Genomic DNA, 18717 nt, shown 5'->3' on the forward strand with positions numbered 1-18717 from the left:
CCTGGAAATGTCAAAGCCCAAAGACCTGAGCCAGCTCTGGGTGGGATGAGCAGCCAGAGCCAGGAGGATTTTTGTCCCATTTCTCAGTGAAACCCTCAGTGGGTGGAGGGAGGAGAAGCTCCACATTGATCCTCAGACGTGCCAAAGACAAACCCAAGCAGTTACTAAGGCACCTTGAGCACAGACAAGTTAAACACCTCTCTTTTTTTTGTGTGTGGGAGCAGCTCCTCCTGCCTCAGCAGCACAGAGGCAGGTAATGACAGCCCTGCTCAGGTGAATAACGGGTTTCTGTGCAGGCAGAACCCTCCTGACACCGCGCCTGTGTCACACAGGAGCCTCACGCCCTGACACTGCTATTAGAAGAGCTGTCTCTCAAAAAAAAAAACAAAAAAAACCAAAAACCTCTAAATCAGAAGGAAAAAAATATAGCAAACCAAGATTCGAGCTGTGCTGCTGTGTCTGCTCAGAGAAACAGAGATTTTTCCTATGAAGAGACCCTGCAAAACCTGGGGGTTATTCCTTCCCTCTTCAGCATCCCTGCACACACAGCCCCACCTCTGGCAAGTTCCTCTCTGCCCCCTCTGGATTTCTGAGGCTGCTTTCCACCCTCTGAAGTTTTCCTCCTTTTATTCACATCCAGTTAAATCAGGTGTTTAAGATTATTTTTTTTGTCCCCACATAAAACAGGTAATTCCATTAACTCCTTGCTGGTGGAGCCCGAAGCTGAACGTGGGTTGGCTTCAGTTTGATTTTTTTAATTGTTGCTGTTATTTTACAAGGAGGGGAATCCAGAACCTCCCCAATCATCGTTCTGGGTTTATAAATTTTAAAACCTGGGCATTTTAAATTCGCTTTCAAGTCTGTGAGGCTTCAGAGAACACTTCAGTCACGTTCTCCTGCGTTTCCCCAAAGCAGGGAAAACAAAGTTTGTCTGCCTTCCCTCGAGGAAAAATTAAACTGACACATCACAGGGCTCCAGCAAAACCACCAGGGGAAGGAAAAGACACAGAAATATTTCACCTCAGCGCTGGTGATGCAGAGCTGTGGGTCAGACACCTGCTCTGGGATGCTGATCTCCCTGAGGGGGATGAAGGATGGAGAGGCACATCCTGGAAGTGCCAAACACAAACCTGCAGCTCCTGGTGAGCCAAAGTGGAAGGAGAAAACAAAAAAAAGAGACTTTCAGGAGCTCAGTGTGCAGGGATGCCACCCACTGGACCAGGTGGCTGAGAAAACAGAGTTATTCCCTGAGATATTAAATATTCCCCACACACACACACACACACACAACCAGCCCAAGCCGGGCTCATCTGGCAGATTGAGCCTTCAGAAAGAACCTAAAGCCAGCAAAAAGTGCTCCTGGCTCCGGGTGAAATGACAAAACAAAGGAGCCTCAAACCCCATCAGGGTCCCACAGCCCCGTCCTTTCCCACTGCAGAGGAACAGATTTTGCCCACGCTGCCAAAATCACCAGGAACTGTGAAAAGGCAATGAGGCTTCATCTCCCGTCAATAAATTCATTTCTTTTTCTATAGAGGCTCTCCCCCCCCGGCCCGGCAGCTGTATGCTAATTCCCCCTCAGCACTGCGTTATTATCACTTGGAACAGATGTTGCAGCCACTCCAAAAAATCTGGAGGTTACAAAAACTATTAACCTAAGCTGGGCTGAGCTTGGGAGGGCGTCAGGAGGAGGAGGAGGAGGAGGGGACAGCTCAGCCCCGTCCTTCTGTCACTGGTCCCAGCCAGGCTTTGCTCTCCCTGCTCCAGCTCAGCCCCTACAGCAACGATGGCATCCCTAAATAATCGACCAAAAAAATGCCCCCAAATCTTATAAACCCAATTTAAAGGGATCAAGGCAGATGCTGGGATTTACTTGCTCCGAAAACTCGGGGAAATGAAGCTACAAGATCCCCCGTGGGTTTTCAACTGGGCACAAATGGGGGTGGAATAATCAGCTTTTGGGGGTTGTTATTTTTATTTTTATTTTTATTTTGGAGGTGTCTTTGATGGGGGAGTGCGCAAACAAAGTCATTTCGACCCCAGATGAATCCAACTGTGAAAGGTTCAGCATTCCCCACGGAGTGGCTTTCTCCAGAGCAGCCCAGTGTGGCTCCTGGAGTAATTAATACCAGAATCTATTTATGACCTTTGAATAAATTGTTCTTTTCTGAAGGGAAAGCTGTTAAACACGTTAGCAAATATAATTAAGAGGGGAGGGTGGGGTGGGAGGATGGACAAAAATCTGGAATTAAATCTCTCCTAATTAGAAATGCTCCTTGCAACAACCTGGCTTTAAACCCAGGCAGATACTGTAGCTTCATTAAAGCCTCCTCATTACCCTTCCCCAGATAACCCAGCTGCCAACAGCAGGAAAATTCACTTCTAACCTTGGTCACCTCTAAGAAAATGATAGAAAAATGATATATTTTAGGTGTTTTCCACGTGGGGAGAGCTTGGGGACGTGCACCTGAACACGTTGAGGGTGGAAAACGCAGCGAGGGGAGAAGCAAAAAGGTTTGTGTGGCCTCTCCCCCCGTGACCAAAGGAACAGGTCTGGCTGCTCGGGGTGTTTTCTGCACCTCAGGTGAGGCTCTCAGCAGTGGGACACAGATTGCATCAGCCAAGAGGCCAAAGCTGCAGGGAGTGGCAAGAGAAGGTGGGAAAACCTTTGGAAGTGTCCTGGTCCCATCGGTGTGAACATCCCAACCCCTGGAGAGCCCAGAGCTGATGGAGGAGGGGGTTAAATCGAGGCCACAAAGCTGTGATGCCACCCAGGAGTGTGACCTGGAGACCCACTCAGGGGTCAAGACCCCGGGTTAAACTTTTAATTATCTCAGAAAGCCTTTTCTCGATTTTTCTGTAGAAAAAAAATCCAAAATATTTAGAAAATTTTGTAGAAAAACCCTCATTTTTTCTGTAGAAATATTTGTGCCCACTCCCTAAACCCCCAGTGGGTTCCACAGACAAAAGCTGGGAGATGCTCAGTGATCCAGCGGAGGGATGGACAGGAGGGGCAGGGACATCTCCCTGGGAATATCCATCCCCAGCACAGGCCAGACTGGGCACTCAGCAAACCTCAGCTCACGTTCTGCAACTTCTGCCTGAAAAATTCACCTTTTCACACACAATAATGCCCTGTCCCCAAACTGCAGAGCTCTGCCCCCACCTGGGCTCTGCCCAGCCACCAGAACAAAGCCATTCCCACCCTGCACATGGAGCTGCCAGAGGGGCACCCAAGGGAGCCCCAGGGCCACTTCTGGGCACCCAGAGCCCACACTGTGCTGAGCAGCAATTCCCAGACAACATCCCCCAAACCCTGCAGCAGCAGCAGGAAAATAAAGATATACAAGCTGATCTATAAAGGGAAAAAAAAATTATAAAAATCATAAACTCCTCTGCTGAGTTTACCAGGGAATTTTCTGGTTTATTTTCTGTTTAAAGCCACAGTTCTACAACAGCTATGGGAGGGAAAAGTCTTTTTTTTTTTTTTTTTTTTTTTTTTTTACTTTTTTGTCTCCTCCCCTCTCCAAGGCCCACCAGTGATTTTTCTTGGAAGATCACTCACATGAGAAAGTGCTTCCCATAAACACAAAGGGTCTGGATGTGCACACGAGCCTGTCCCAACGCTGTGCACATTTCCTGTCCTGGGGCCATGCCACTCAGCCTGGGATTTCCAGCCTTCAACACACTGCAGCTCTTAAAGAAATACAACTTTATTTACCTAGAAACACATTCATAGATTTCACACCTCTATCTCTAGCCCGTGTTTTATATATAAAACTTATTTATACCATCACAGATTTATCTGCTTCTTCCCCAAAGCCCAACCTCCCAGGAGCAGAGCTGTGCTTTAGGAAAAAAACCTGGATCCTGCATGAACCTGAGTGCTCCAGGAGCATTCCAAATCCTGACAAACCCAAAGGAGCCAAAAAAACTCATCCTGGGAAGCAAAACCAGTTAAAACATCTCAGTGCTGGGCAAGGAAACGGGGACAGACCCTGCCATGGGGTTTTCCTGCCTCCAGCTCTTCAAGAAATACAACTTTATTAATGTATAAACACATTCATGTATTCACACCTCTATCTCTAGCCCGTATTTTAGATATAAAACCTATTTTTACCATTCCAGATTTATCTCCCATCCTCACTCCCTGCTGGGCAAGGCGATGGGGACAGACCCTGCCGTGGCTTTTCCTGCTCAGGGAGGGCCCTGCTCCCAGCCAGGCTCTGCATTTGTTTTCTGAGTGCCCCCGTGGATTTCACAGATAATTCCGTGTTTGTGGTGCTGAACACAAATCACTGCTCCTGCTCCTCCCCTTTCCCCAGCCACAAACCTCCTCTGTTCCCTCCTCGGCCCCCTTCAAATACCAGATGTTCCATTTAGCTGTAAACCACCATAAAACTCCACAAAAGATATGAATGCTACAAAAGAGCCAATTTACTTTCCCCCCCTCCCTCCCCTTCCCTCCCATCAGCGAATGCTGGAGGAGAAAAAGCAAATTTCCTCTCTGGGAACCCTTTTAACCTTCCCCCTCTCCTCGTTTACCGAATCCTGGTGGTTTGGGGGCCAAAGCAAGGGCAGGCACAGGCTCAGGGTCCCTGCTGGAGCACCAAGAGATGCACAAATCCCAACCTCTCTTCATCCAAAGGCGGCATCTCCCTGCGCCAAACCAGCCTCATCACCTGGATACTGAATTAGATTTAACTACTGTCATGACAGATGTAAATAATTACAAGCATGGTCTGGGAAGAGGGCACTGAGAGAGATGGGAGATGATTCCCAGCTCCAGCAAGCCTGGAAAATTCAATCCTGAGAAGCCCAGAGGCAGCAGGGTGAATAAAATCTGATTTTTCTGCACCACGGGCAACGCCACGGAGTCCATTGACTCCACGAGGAGCAAAGTCAGGATATGAGTCAGGCTGGTGGCTTTCCAAGGAGGCAGAGGAGGCTCCTCCAGCTGAATCCTGGCTGTCCAGACAGGCCAGGCCCAGGGGTTACAAAACAGGAAAAAGATTCCACATCACCTCCTCTGAGACACGGGTGCTGGGCAGAGCAGGGACAAGGGACAGGCACATCCTTTGTCCTGGGCCAGGAAGGGCTGGCAGCTCTGCCTTCAGGGTCAAACAACTGCTGGGGGGAACTCCAGAAAAGGGACCCAAAAAGTGTCCCAAAAGATCCAAAGAGGCGTCCAAAAAATTTGCTCTGCACGACTGGTTAGACCAGGCTGGGAAATGCGATGGCCAAAGCGCCCTGCTCTTTGTGACCTTCCTGAGGAGAAATGTTGTTTTTGCAGCACACTGATCCACCTGCACCTGTTATTTTTACAGCTCCTGCCACAGCGGAGCCCTTGTGGCTTTAGGTCGAGCACAAACACCCTGTGACACATGAGGAGAGGACTCAGACAGTCCCATCACACACATAAACCCTCAAAAATCCTCCCAGCTTAGGGCACCTCAAGCTAAACCTTCCTGTTAACACGGACTAGACCCAAACACTCCCAGAAGCACAAAAATGTGCAGGGAAAAAAACCAAATCACAGCCAGAGGGGGCTCAGCAGAGACACAACCCCCAGGTGTGAGACACCTGCAGGGCAGCACGGATTTGTTAAATACAAAGTCCTGTGAGTTGTTTGTAACCTCCAGCAGGAGAGCCCAGCCCTGCCTGACCATGCCCTGGATATTTGGGAGGCTCCAGAGGGTGGAGGGCAGAGTTGTATCTGGGGGTGAAGCACAGCCCTGAGCTGCAACCAAAGAAAACACCAAGCAGGGAGAGAAAAAGTCGCTTTTTGATTAGAAACAGACCTTTCTCCAGGAGTTTTCCTGCAAGGGGAGATACAAAAGTGGGGTTTTTTTGAAGGGGAGATAGAAAAGTAATTTCATCAAGGCAGAGCTTGAAGCTGTCAAAGGCGGCCTGGGATTAAGCTGCCCTGAGAAGGAAGGTCCTTCCCCTCCTGTAGAAGCAGTTTTGAGGTTTAGACTCAGCAGCACACGTGGCAGGTGACCCTGGGTGACACAGGAGCCACCCTGAGCCCGAATTCCACCCCTGGGGCCCCTCGTGACAGGAGAGCTGGGGGTGATGCTGCAGGCTGGCAGCAGGGACAGCGCTGTGGGGACGAGGCAGGGACAGCTGGGCAGACAGATGGACCCAGCATGAGCAGGACAGGGTCACCCTGATGGGCCCTGAGCAAGCCTTGGGCTGGGAGCAGAGCTCTGAGAAACTGAAAAAGCAGCCACGGGATTGTTTGAAGATCACTGGAAATCCCAAGGAGCGAAGTGATGGTGAGAGTGGTGCGAGGAAATCAAAATTTATTTAAAAACAAACAAAAAAAAATCTGCACAGCTCAAAGAAGGTGGATCCATGCTTTAAGAATCAAAGAAGAGCTTTCATTTCCCAAACTCACTGAATTTACCAGCCTCCATCAATCCTCTCCAACCCAACAGAGGCACCTCAGAGCCCTGCACCCTAAATCAATGGGATCCTGATCCTCCCAGCCCAGGCCACTGGGATTTTTGGGATGAGCATATTCAATCTGTTCCTCAACACACCTCGAGGGCAGTCAAGTGGAGAAGGGGAGCAGCTCCAACGCTGGGAAAAGGTTTTGTCTCATTAAGAAACGACAAAGAAACGGATCAAAAGTTTGCCCTCGGGTCAGTCTGAGGCAACATTTATTTCCCTGCCAAAAAATCAGGTCCCTTCTCCTCCAGATGAGCTGAAGGAAAAGGATCTGGGGCTCCCACAGCCAGAGGTGGGGGTGGTGGGTCCCATCCCACCCCCAATTCCCTGATTTCCCTAATTCCTCACCCAAACTGCCCCGCTCAGACCCAGACACAGCAGCTGAGAGATGCCAGTGCCAAAAATCCCTCCTGTTGCTGCCTGGAGGGACCCAGCCCCGAGGCACCCCCTGCTCCTGGCACAGCACCCCGGATCAGCACCCAGCAGCATGGACCAGCCAAGCATTTTTTACAGCTCATCAGCAGGCTGCAGGGAGAGCTGGCAGCTTCCAAACCCCGTCCTGGTGTGAAAAACGACCAAAATTTCCCTTTTTTTTTCTTTTTTTTCCCTTTGGCTTTGTGTTTTTCAAGGCATCTATTCACCCAAGAGCCCGTTGCTGGTAGGTGTTTAACGCAGGTATTTTGCTCTCATCCATCATTCCAGGGCATGGGGGGGAAAAAAGGGAAAAAAAAAAATAAGAAGTTTTTGTCGCTTTTCACTCAGCTTGGCACAGCCCTCAGCATCCATCCACCACTCCCCACCTCCTCCTGCCCCACCAGAATATTTCTGAGCCTTCAGCTGCAGGTTCAGTCGGATCCTTCAGCCTCAGGTGGCCACAAGGAGGGTCCTACCCCTGCTGACACAGGGTTTTCGGGCTCTGCTTGGCACCCAGAGCAGGAAGAGTGGGAGCAGCTCCTGTTTTCCAAGGAGCTGGACACACAGAGCACCTTTTTTTCTCCTTTGTAAGGCTCAGCACATCCAAAGAGGAAGTCAGTGAGACACAGTCAACAGTGCTATGTAACGAGGCCATTTGTTACAGCCTTTTTTTTTTTTTCCTCTTTTTGGAACAGAACTCAAGTTTCAAAAAGCAGAGAGTAAATAGAAAGAAAAAAAAAATAATAATAAGCCAGAGGACCTGAGCAGGGTAAATCAGAGTGGCTACACAGACCTCGCTCAAAGAACCCACCCTGACAATACCAAATTATATTTCACTGCTATCATGACATATGGAAGTAATTACAAGCGTTGTAGCTGTAAAACCTTCAAAGTGGACACCACAAAACCCCCAAAGCCTCATGAAGAGTCACCTGCACCAAAAGCACTCCATCCCCCTGGACCTGGGAGAAACTCCTGCTCCCAAATGTCACAGCAAACCCAGAGCCTACCCCAGCAATAAACAGCATTTTGGTGGCCTTTGGGAAAGATGGGGCAGGAAGGGCTTATGGATATGAGTAAGAAATCCTGGAGATATAAAATCTGTGAGTGAAATAAAAATGAAGGGCAGCTTTGAGATGGAGGCATGGCAGGCAGGACGGTGAGGAACTGGAGATGGGGTGAAGGACAGAAAACAAAAGGACTCAAGAATGCAGCCCCTCTGCACCCTGCCGAGGTATCAAGGAAAAAGTAGATAAGAGCAGTCTTTAGAGTTTAGAATACAGGATGATGTGGTAATTTAGTAGTTCTCATAGGCTGCGTGCAAAGTTTGTAGGTTTTGTGTCTTGTGCCGGTTGGTCACTGTAAATTAGAATATTCAATACAAAGGAGATATAATATGTTGGAACAAGGTCCTCACTCTCCTATCTCCCTCTCTCTTACCACGGCACTCTTCTTACCTCTCTTGGCTTTTTTACCTCTCTTTTTTATCCCCTCTCTCTCTTTGGGGCTCCCCTCCAGCCCAGGCTGGTGACTGAAATCAGACCCTCTTTACCCTTGCAATAAACCCACGTGTTTCTAGAACATCTCAGTTCTGCAGAGCTCCTGGTCCCTGCCGCCCAGGGATGCCTTTAGAGATGGCAAACGAAGAGGAGCAAGCAGGCAGGGGGACAGCTGACAGCTCAGTGAGGGGTGGGCAGTGTCACACATCAGTGCTGGCAGTCCCTGTGTCTGCCTGCCTCCTCCAGCAAGAGCAAAGCCCAGCACTGGGCAGCCCCAGCCCCTCTCCAGTGACCCTGGCTGCCTCTCAGCAGCCCCCCAAGGCCCCAAACCAAACCTCCAGGAGATGCAAGGACGGGTGGGTTTCCCTCTGGAGAGATTTCAACACGCTTCAAAATGAGAATCCTTGATGGGCTGGCCACTAACTGCTAACCTGGGGTCTGTGCACGCACCAAGGAATTCAGGCTGTGGCTGCTTCCCTTCCAGAGTCCAGGAGGTGCTGGAGCAGGGAAATAAAGATATTCAGCAGTGTCCAGAGCAGCCTCTGAGGAGGGGTGAGAGCAGTGTGGTGTCTGTGGGAGTCTTGGTGTTAAATCACATCCCAACAGCTTGGTGCAGGCAGCGATTCCCACCTCCCTTAACACACAGAGGGGTGCTCAGGGCTTTTAGGGGCAGAGTTTGGGGGGGTTATTGCTCCCTTCTCAATTGTTCTTCCTCAAATTAACCCCTTTTCCTTCATCTGCAGAGGCTGGGAGCAGAACTGCCCTTCACAGCATCCCCACCAGGCTGAGCTCAGCCACCCGGGCACCTCCTGGGGCAGACTTTGGTGGGGTTTTTGGTGGTTTTGGGAGGGGTTTTTTTTGGGAACCTCATGGTTTTAGTGGCCTTGGGTGGATTTTGGAGGACTGAACCAGCAGAAGAAGGGCAGGGATTTGGCACTCAGCAGGAAACTCCCAATTTTCCTGGATAATTCCTGATCAGCTCCCCCACACTCACAAAGGTGCCTGGCACAGCTGGTGCAGCCCCCCACAAGGTCTCTGCTTCTGCACAGGCTTCCCTACCAACCTCCCAACACGTCCAAGGCCTGTCAGGAAGGATTAATTTTATCTAAGACAAATGCAAAAAAAAAAAAAAAATGAAAAGCAAAAAGAAAACCTCACAAAACTCACAGCACCAACTATCAACCTCACCCAAACACGCAGCTGTTTTATTAGACCTGTATTTTTTTATGCTGAAACACGAGTGGAGAGTCATTTAATTTGTATTTGACCAGACACTTAACAAAATTAAGGTTCAAAACCTAATTATTGATGGGAAATGCAAAGCTTAAAGATCTCCATCTCACTCACAAGAGCACAGAGTGACAGAGGACTGGAGTTAGGAAGGGGAATGGGGAGAGGAGTGAGGTTCTGGGGCAGGGAATGCAAACCAGAGGGCTCCTACCCCGCTCCTATTTGCAACTCCAAATGTCCTTTGCATCACACTCTCCCAGCTGGCTGAAAATCACCCTGAGTGACACCCCCAAAAATCCAATCCCAGTGACAGACGTGACGATCAGTCAGCACCCAGGGTTGCTTCTTTCCACTTGCCAGCCCTCCAGAAACAGCCTCTGCAGCAAAAGCAACGAGCAGAAATGAAGTTTTCACTCCAGGCTCATCCAAACTGGCCTCACGTCCAGCGACTCTCAGAAGAGAGCTGGGATTCAAGATGGTTTTTCCTGTTTATTTTCATGGCCACTCTGGAAGTTCTTTGGGTCATCCTCCCAGGCACCACCAAACACCAGATTTGAGGGGGCTCTGGACATGAAAATAGAGCAAACTTCAGACTGAAACCTAACGGGGCGATTCGCCTCATTTATTTAATTAAGCATCATCTATTGGACTCCTGTGCTGAAGAAGCACAGGGAGGTTTGTGAGGCTGGGGAGTTTTTTGGACACCAGCTCATCCCTCCACAGCAGGAGCTCCAGTCCCTGCAGCCTCCCCGTGCTGCCAGACTCCAACCTCACCTCTCAGGAAAAAAACAAACCAGCGTGGAAGGGGATTAAAGACATAACACACAAGTGCCTGGATGTCAAAGAGTTCCTCCACAGAGATGTGATTTCACCTCTGGCCTTTGAAACGCTGCTCACCCCCGGCAAAAATCTGTTTCTCATCACACACCTGCACAGCCCCACTTAATTCAGCAGGAAAGGTGGATGACAGAGCGTCGCCGGGTGTTTCAAGTCTAGCACAAGTGTCGTGTCCCCTGGCATTTTACCTGATTAATAACAACAGGAGCTCTCGAGTGAGGCAGACAGCTGGTTAGCCAGTCCAGCCAGCCAGGCAAAATGTGCATTTATCATCAAAAACCACCTCTGAAGTTCCTCTGCGTTGTGCATCCCTACCCCGTGTCTCAGCACATCCCGGCTGGGCGACAGGGATGGAGTCCTACTTTAGTATTTGATTTTATTTGCCGAATTATTGCTTTGAAATTTGGCCTGGAGACACTGGACTGCTCTCCCAGGGCCACAGCGGGGCTGGGCCATCCCAGGGGTGTTTGTCCCCTCTGTGGTTGGGCTCAGCCCCTTCCTCCCTGGGCTGCCACTGCAGCAGAAGGTACCTTTAACCACCCCGAGGAAGAAGCCGAATTCCCAAACCCAGGAACTGCCGGAAGAGCACCAAACACATCAGACACAAAGCACGACTCCTGAGTGGTTTGGGTCCCATCCTGGCTGAGCCTCCCCAGAGCATCCACTGCTACAGGAGGTGATGCTCTGCAGGTCCTGTGCTGCTCCCCTCCAGTGAGCTCATTTTCAGAGAGAAGGCCACCAAAGCCACCCCCATCAGCCCCCTGACACATCCCCTAAGGCTGTGAAAGCAGAAAGCAATTTTATTAAAGACAGCACAGCTGTAAACTCTCCCCTGCAACCAGCAAGGATGGCGAGAGCCTCCTCTCCAAACCACCCCGGGATCCTCCCTGGATCACAGCTCCCACAGAACCACACTTTAGGCTGGAAAAGCTCTCCAAGACCGAGCCCATAACACAGCAAAACCTGCCACCAAACCACGTCCCCAAGAGCCACTTCTTCAAACCCATTCTGGCCTCCCCACACGGCAACTACAGCACCAAAAGGAGCTTTGTGGGAGCACAGTATTCCCTTAAAAAAAACCCCAAAACACAGCGTGCCATCCTCAGCACGTCCTAGGGAAGCTCCAGCCCTCCACATCCACAGCACGGCAGGTTATATTTGGAACCATCAGCCCGAGCGGAAAAGAGTTTGATCAGTCCCTAGGCTGGCAAGGCAAGAGGAAATCTCCCAGCATTGTTCCAGCCCGGGAACAGGCATCAGGACGTGTTCTTTCTCCCGGGCTGCTTTCACCACACGGCTGGGGATTCCCATTCCGGTGCTTTGCAGGATCAAGGACATCCTCACAGCCAAGTGCCCTTTGCTCCCCCACAGAGAGCGGCTCCAAATTTGGGAGCTCCTGGGTGTGCTGGGCCACAGCAGCCACCCCAGCACTCGTGGATGTGTCTTGGGGAAGGGGACAAACAGCTGGAACAAAAAGAAACAGAAAAAAAAAAAAAAAAAAAAAAAAAAAAAAAACAAAAAAACCACACATCGCCCTGGAAGGAAACTCCAGCGGAAAAAGGGAGAGGGATTTGCTTTCACAGCACAGGAACCGAACTTATGCGGGCACTGGAGGTTATTTAGCCTTGAAGGCTTCAGCCGGAGTTAAACACAGAAAGTTTCCCTTCCATTTCACCGCTAGAACCTGTTGTTCCAAAATAAAAGGCGACGCTCTAAAAGGAGCTTGTCAACACAGGGGCTGCCGGCGGGCAGGGCACAACCCCCCTTTCGTTTGTTTCTAATCGATTTCACTTCCCGATTCCCATGCAAATACCTACAGCTCAGCTTGCAAAAAAAAAAAAAACACACCAGCGGAGCATTTAGACCCAAAACAACCTGAGCTGATTTTACTTCTTTTTTTCTTTTTTATTTTTTTTTTCTGTTTCTTTAAGCCTCCCTCCACCAAACCAACCAGGAACTGCAAACACTTCTAAGGATGGAGCCCTTTTAAAGTATCCAAAGCCACGATGAGAGAGGGGCAGAGGACAGGGCAAAGGGGTGGGGATGCAATTGGGATCTCTGACCTGAGCCCCCCATCACCTCTACCCCGGGGATGCAGCACCGAGGCTCGGGTACAGCACTGGCCTCTCTCCCTCGTCCGGCAGAGCACCAGAAGTCCGTGTGTTTTTATAAATTTATTCATTTATTTTGCTTTCAGTCTTCCCAGCCAAAAGTTTCGTCCCGGCGCCCGCTCCTCCCGCACATCTCAGACGAGCCAGCGCCTCCACGAAAACCCCGAATAATCCCATCTCCTCCTCTTTAGGCTCTGTTAATTTGCTTTTGTTTCGCTCTGAGTGTAAACACCAGGGGGATGTTTCCCGTCCTTTGCAGGGGGTTCTCTCCCCCCGTCCCTGAGCCTTTCCCATGCGGCTCCCCCGGCGCTGGAGCGGAGAAACCGGGGGGATAAAACCGGGGAGGGGCTGCGGGGCATCCGGGGGTGACCACAACACGGACGGTCTCACACTCATCCCATGCCCGCATCCCACCAAGTTGCGCCAGAGCCGGAGGGATCCAGCTGCTCCTGGGGGTCCCCCACCCAGCCGCCCTCTCCATCCATCGCTCCCCTCCTACCTGGGACATCTGCGGCCTGAAGTTGATGTCCTTGAGGTCGATGGAGCCGGGCGAGAGGTTGTGCAGCAGCTGGCACAGCAGCACCCCGTCCCGCAGCGCCTGCGCCAGGTCGAAGACCACCGCCGAGGGCCAGACCACCCGGTGGTTCGGGGGCAAAACTTTGCAGTCGATGAGCCAGCGGCCGCACTGCCGCCACTCCTCCATGGCCGCGGTCTGCTGGATCCCTCCGGCCTTCCTCCTCCTCCTCCTCCTCCTCCTCCTGCTGCTGCTGCCGGCGCTCAGGGGCCGCGGGCAGCTGCCCCAGGGGCCGCAGTCTCGGCGCTACCGCCCCGCTCCATCGCCGCCCGCCGGCCCCGAGAGCATCGCTCCGCGCCGGGGCTGCGAGCGGGAGGAGGAGGAGGAGGAGGAGGAGGAGGAGGAGGAGGAAGGAGGGCGGCGCGGAGTTTTCCGGCGGAGGGCTGCCCCTGCCCCCGCTGCGGCCCCACCGCCTGGGCCGGGGTTAGGCGCGCCGCATCCTCCGCGAACAAAGCGGCCGGCGGACGGACGGACGGACGAGGCAGACGGCGGGGCCGCCCCCCGCGCAACTCCTGGGGAAACTTGCTCCTCCGAGAGACCCCCCACCTGCAGGGCCGAGGCGGGGGAGCCGCCGGGGGGGCGAGTTTTGTGGCCGGCCCTGGCGGGGAGCAGCCCCCGGCCCGCCCCCGGCCCGCCCCGCCGCCCCTTTGTCTGCGGGAGCCGCCGCGGCCGGGCGGCGTTTCGCCACGCTGTGGCTCGTAGCCCGCTTGCCTTTTTTTTTTCCTCCCCCTCCAATATTTTTTTTCCTTTTCCCCTCCCTTTTTTTAAGTTTTCCCTGTTTGTTTTTTTTTTTTTTTTTTTTTTTTAATTTTTTTTTTTTAATTTTTTTTCCCACCCCTCCCTTGTCATATCCCTTTCGCTGCCGCTCCTCTCGCTGTTCCGGGAATGCCGCCCAGAGCCCCGGTGCTGTTTCGCTGTCCCCAGCACGGCGTTTTCTGGGGTCCCCTGGTCCCCTCAGCCCCGGGGACAGCGGCAGGAGCGGGGCCGCACACACACACACACACACACACAGCCCCCGCTTTGTGTGACCGCTCGCTGCCGCTCGTCATCCCGTGTTTGGGCTGCAAATACTGCGGCGGGGATGTTTAACCCAAACAAGCAGATCGTGTTCCTTGACTTTCAAGCGGGAGGACGACTCCTATAATTAATTACCAGCGTATTTATTAAAAAAATAAATAAATAAAAAAATCGACTCTCAAGCATTAACTCCTTTGGCAGCAAACTCTTGAAAAATCTCTCATTTTCACCGGTGGCTCCTTTCCAAATCAGCGCGGCTTAGAACAGCCTCTTTTCAAATCTGTTCTGAGTTTTCTTCCGAGATCCTCTCCCCAGAGTTTGCCGATTAATTTCCAGCCCGGCTTTTCAGATGGCCGAAGCCGGAAGGCGGGACTGGGCCGAAGGGAAGCTATTAACCTGCATGTCAAACAAATGCAACAATAATCTCTTCCAAATGGAGCCGAGCGGACAGAAAGGAGAACGAGCGACTCCACAGCCATGACGAGCCTTCGTTTTCAATCTAAGGAGGAAGGAGCTCTCTCCGAAGAACGGAAGAGAAATGTTTAATATTCCAAGGAAAGTTTTGGGGGTTTTTTTTGGGGGGGGAAGGAATTGTTTCATGCCGAGGTGCTGGCTGTGCCCCTGGGTCAGGGCAGGGTTTGAAGAGCGCCGATCCGAGAGGGAGCAGCATCCACACGCTCCAGCCTCACCGTCAGAGCTGCGCCCTGCCCTGGGAGCATCCAGCCCACACTCCCCATACCCTGAGGAGGTGCTTTCTCACAATGATTTTCTTGATCTTTCAGTTCCTCGCCAAGCGTTTCTGCCCTCCAACAGCTCCCATGGGCAGGAATCACGAGGCTACTGAAGGCGGTGGAGCGCTGCCAGGGATAATTTGGGTTGACTCGGGACCAGCCTGCCATGTGAGGTCGGGTCTGTAGGTAGATGGCAACAGAGGAGTTTATTATTTGTGCATAATTAAAGCTGCGAGCCGCAGCCTAGCTTTCTTTTACTGGGTAATGAAAAGCGTTCTTGGCCCCTGGACGCTCGGGAACAATCCCTGCAGCTGCAGAGCCAGGCTCGGCGTGGGAGGTGTTGGAGCAAGTCTGCTCCTCGCCTACCTCCGCAGCAACCCCAGGGGCTGATGGCAGAGGGATTTCTGAGAGCAGGAAAAATAAAAACTACCAAAACCTGTGCAGCCAGGCTCGGGAAGAGCTTGACTCCAGCACAGGCTGGTGAGCTGTGAGCTCCGGATTGTACAAACTGTCCTGCGAGAGGACGGGGGGTGCGGAGAGCACCCAGATACTGTTTTCAAGGTGGAGCTAAAGCTGAAAAGGAACTGCAATAAATTCAAGAGGTTGGATTTTTGTGCTGGAGCTGGTGCTCCCCTCTCCTGCCCCTTGGCACTGCTGGGAATGCCAGGCACCCCGGGAATGCCAGGGAATTCCAGCCGGGCCGGGCACAGGGGCTGACACCACCCTCTGCTGGTGACAGTGCTTGGAGCTTCTCTGCGCTCACAGACTTCTCTCCTCGCGCTTTTGTTTCGGTTCCTCGCCCGAGAGAAGCCCGAGAGGTGCCTGGATGCTGGGGGAGATGCTGCCAGAGGAACATTGGGCTTTTCCAGCCCCGAATGTCTCGGTGTGTACGGACAAGGCGGCCCCCACAGCTCAGGTCCCAATGCACAGGGAGTGGGGACCTGGCCGGGAAAGTGGTGGCAGTTTGGGAACATCCCAGAGCTGCCTGGGGACATCCCAGCCCCGCATGGAATTAGGCAAAATGAGTGGAAGGAGGGGAGGAGGAAAACAGAGAAGGCAGGAAGGCAATTAAATGCACTCCCATGCATGAGGACACCATACCTCACGAATCAACCTCAAAACGCCTGGGACGTGGCCACGTTTCCAAGAAAGGGGCATTTTCTGCAAAGTTTGGTGTCACTCCAGGGTCCTCTACGTGCAGAGAAGCAGCCTCAGTGCAGCCCCTCTGAAAATAACCCTGAAACACCAGAGCCACCCCGCCAGGAGATCCTCTTTTCCCAGCCAGGAGGTGTCTGTGGATTGCCATTGCCACCTTCTGGATCCATCCAAGCGTGCACCAGAGCCTGTCCCGGAGCCGTGCTGGCTGCCAGGGGACGTGTCTCCAGCTGGAGCCAGGGTCCCCAGAGCAGGAGCCAGCCCGGCTGCTGGCACGGCAGCTGTCACACAGCCCTACGTGCCATTTGCAGCACGCCCTTAGATTTTGTGATCTCCTTTCACCGGCTATTTTAGGAAAGCTGTGCACGCCCCAGCTCGGCAAACCCAGTGTTCAGCCAGGGGGGAAATCGCAGGGGCCCCAAAAGCGTTCAGCTGCTGGGTACAGACCATAATCCTCTGTCTGGCTCCTCACACACCTGATCTACCTGCCCAGACAAGGTGCACCGTGCCGCAGTCCCTGCAATTATCCTCCTGCGGCGCTGCCAGCACAGCTCGTGTCCCAGCCCTCTCTGCAGGAGCTGCCCATGGGGGTGACTGCCTGGCACCACGGAAAGGAGCAGGAAAATGAACCTGGCACAGCTCCATGCCAGGCAGAAGGGATGGACTGGATCCTCCTCTTGTCCTGGAGCAGCAGGAACGCTCAGCCACGCGTGCTCTTTGTTTAGCCTGAGAGCGCAGCTCCATGGTAAAGGATTCCGAGCCCAGGCGGCAAGCAGGTGGAGCTGGCACTGGCCTGGGCATTTGTCACTTGGAAAAGTCTCATTTTGGGATGTCCCAGCTGTGCTGAATACCAGCAAGCAGCAGTTAAGTCCCAACAGTGGAGCTCCCAACGCCACCACTGCGCTGCTGGGACACCCTCACTAACTCAGCATCCTCCACAGAGCTCCTCTCAGGTTTGGCTTCTGTGCCCAACATTAAGGGGGCTAAGAGCTTTTTGCCTCTGAAAGGCCTGAGCCAGGTCACAAGAATTGGAGTCTTCAAGGTCTTGTTTTCTTGATTTCCTGTGTTGTTTATTATTTCATATCTCACAGTGTTCTCTGTGCCCAGCTGAGATCTGAACAGCGGCTGGGACACGAGGTCACTCCTCCTGCAGTGGGATGTCACAGCCTCTTTACACAGAAAATTACATATAAATCACCTGTTTACAGTTCTGTTCCAATACCTCTCACCTGTACTAAAGGGGTCAACTCCGCTCTGACCCAATCTCCTTAAACTACTTTGTGCCACCGTCACCAGGAGATGGAGGCCAGGAGAGAAGAAGTAAGAACCAAGGGCACCACCCTGAATCCTCCATCTTGTCCCCCATGGACCTATATTCTAAAAACTCAAGACTACGTAATTTTTCATCCTACACTGAGCTAAACTACTGTTTTCACGTCTTTGTGGTTTGTAATTCTTCTCTCAATGTTGGAAGCCGTTCCCATGGGCTGAAGTCAAAGGCAGTGTCCTCCTGGGCTCTGTGCCAGGGTTTATTACCCCTCTGCACAGCTCCAAGATCCCCCTGGACAGATCCAAGACCCTCTTTCTTGAGTCCCAAACCTCTCTGCTGAGGTCTGTGGCCTTCCAGGGCATCCAGAGGACTCCAGCAGTTTCCCATCAAAACCAGACAGACCTGGAGTGTTCCCAGCCCGGGGAGCTGGGCAAAGAGAAAAGCTCCCAGCCCCTCGCTGCAGCCGTGGCCCACAGAGGCACCTGGGGACAGCAAAGCAGATTTCCTCGGAGGAAGGCGGAGAGGAACAACCCACTGAGTGAGCAGCCCCTGGATTTCACCTCACCCATCCCACTGCTGCTGCCTCCATGGTTTATTGGGAAGGGTCTGCACTCAAGGGGCTCACAGACACGGCTGGAGTGGAGGCCTCAGAGCAGTTGGTGGCCGTTTGTTGGAGCTTTTGGCAGGTTCCAATCCTTCTCCTTGCCTTATCTCAGCAGTGCACCCACTCACCCTCCCTTACCGACCGCTGTTAGTCTGGTGATAACAGAGCTGGGAATTCAACAGACAACACCAGGAGAACCTTAAAAAACCCCTAAATCTTGTCCACTGAAAGACTTTGCACTTAGTTCTGCAGCTTCCACGAGTGGCTCAGGGCTGCCTTCCCTGCACCAGCAGGAAGGAGATTAAGCAGCAGAGTCAGGATATTTATTTCTGATAATAAACATATTTCTGAAAAATAAATATTTTAATAGTGTGATCATATTTTTTGTTTTTGTTGTTTTGTTTTTTTATTATTATTTTTTGTTTTGTTTTGTTTTGTTTTGAGAGGTTTTTTTGTTTGGTTTTTTGCTGTTGGTTTTTTTTTTTTGGTTTTGTTTTGGTTTTTTTTTGGTTTTTTTTGCTTCCTTCTTTGTGTTTGGCCTGAACCTCCTGGGAACAGGGAATTGCAGCATGCCTTCCCTCTGACGGAAGTAAAGCACAGCCTCTTGTTTGTGTCCGCGGAGGCCGAGCGGAACAACGGGAGCAGCTCCGCTCGGATAAACGCGGCGGGTCCTTCGCGGGAGATTAGATGGCGCTGCCTTCACAGGAGATAAGAAGATTGAGAGCTTTAAATTTAGCATCATCAGGAAAAGAATAAGCCCTGCAGCTCTCTTCAAAACATATTTCGGACTGTGCTGGCCGGGATAAGGAGAGGCGCCGTGGC

General features: G+C 52.0%; 1 protein-coding gene and 2 long non-coding RNA genes across 4 annotated transcripts in view; 1 reads left to right on the forward strand and 2 right to left on the reverse strand.

The window, feature by feature from the left end:
* Positions 1-13424, reverse strand: part of VAV2 (vav guanine nucleotide exchange factor 2) — a 127737-nt gene extending 114313 nt beyond the window's left edge. Inside the window, exon 1 of one of the 2 annotated variants that reach the window (XM_066332864.1) lies at positions 13044-13424. In XM_066332864.1, coding sequence (XP_066188961.1) covers positions 13044-13247 — 204 coding nt within the window. In that variant the 5' untranslated portion in view covers positions 13248-13424. The remainder of the gene's footprint in view (positions 1-13043) is intronic. The other variant, XM_066332863.1, reaches the window with a different exon arrangement.
* Positions 13425-15514: 2090 nt separating this feature from the next.
* On the forward strand, positions 15515-18254 carry LOC136369796 (uncharacterized). The gene is made up of 2 exons (XR_010745064.1): positions 15515-17180; positions 17784-18254. It is a non-coding gene; the product is annotated as an uncharacterized lncRNA (long non-coding RNA).
* LOC136369795 (uncharacterized) lies at positions 17067-17744 on the reverse strand. Its single transcript, XR_010745063.1, has 2 exons — positions 17694-17744; positions 17067-17188 (listed from the first exon to the last, which is right to left on the reverse strand). It is a non-coding gene; the product is annotated as an uncharacterized lncRNA (long non-coding RNA).
* Positions 18255-18717: the final 463 nt, after the last annotated feature.

The sequence above is a fragment of the Sylvia atricapilla genome, chromosome 19 (assembly GCF_009819655.1).
Source record: "Sylvia atricapilla isolate bSylAtr1 chromosome 19, bSylAtr1.pri, whole genome shotgun sequence".
NCBI classification, from domain to species: domain Eukaryota; kingdom Metazoa; phylum Chordata; class Aves; order Passeriformes; family Sylviidae; genus Sylvia; species Sylvia atricapilla.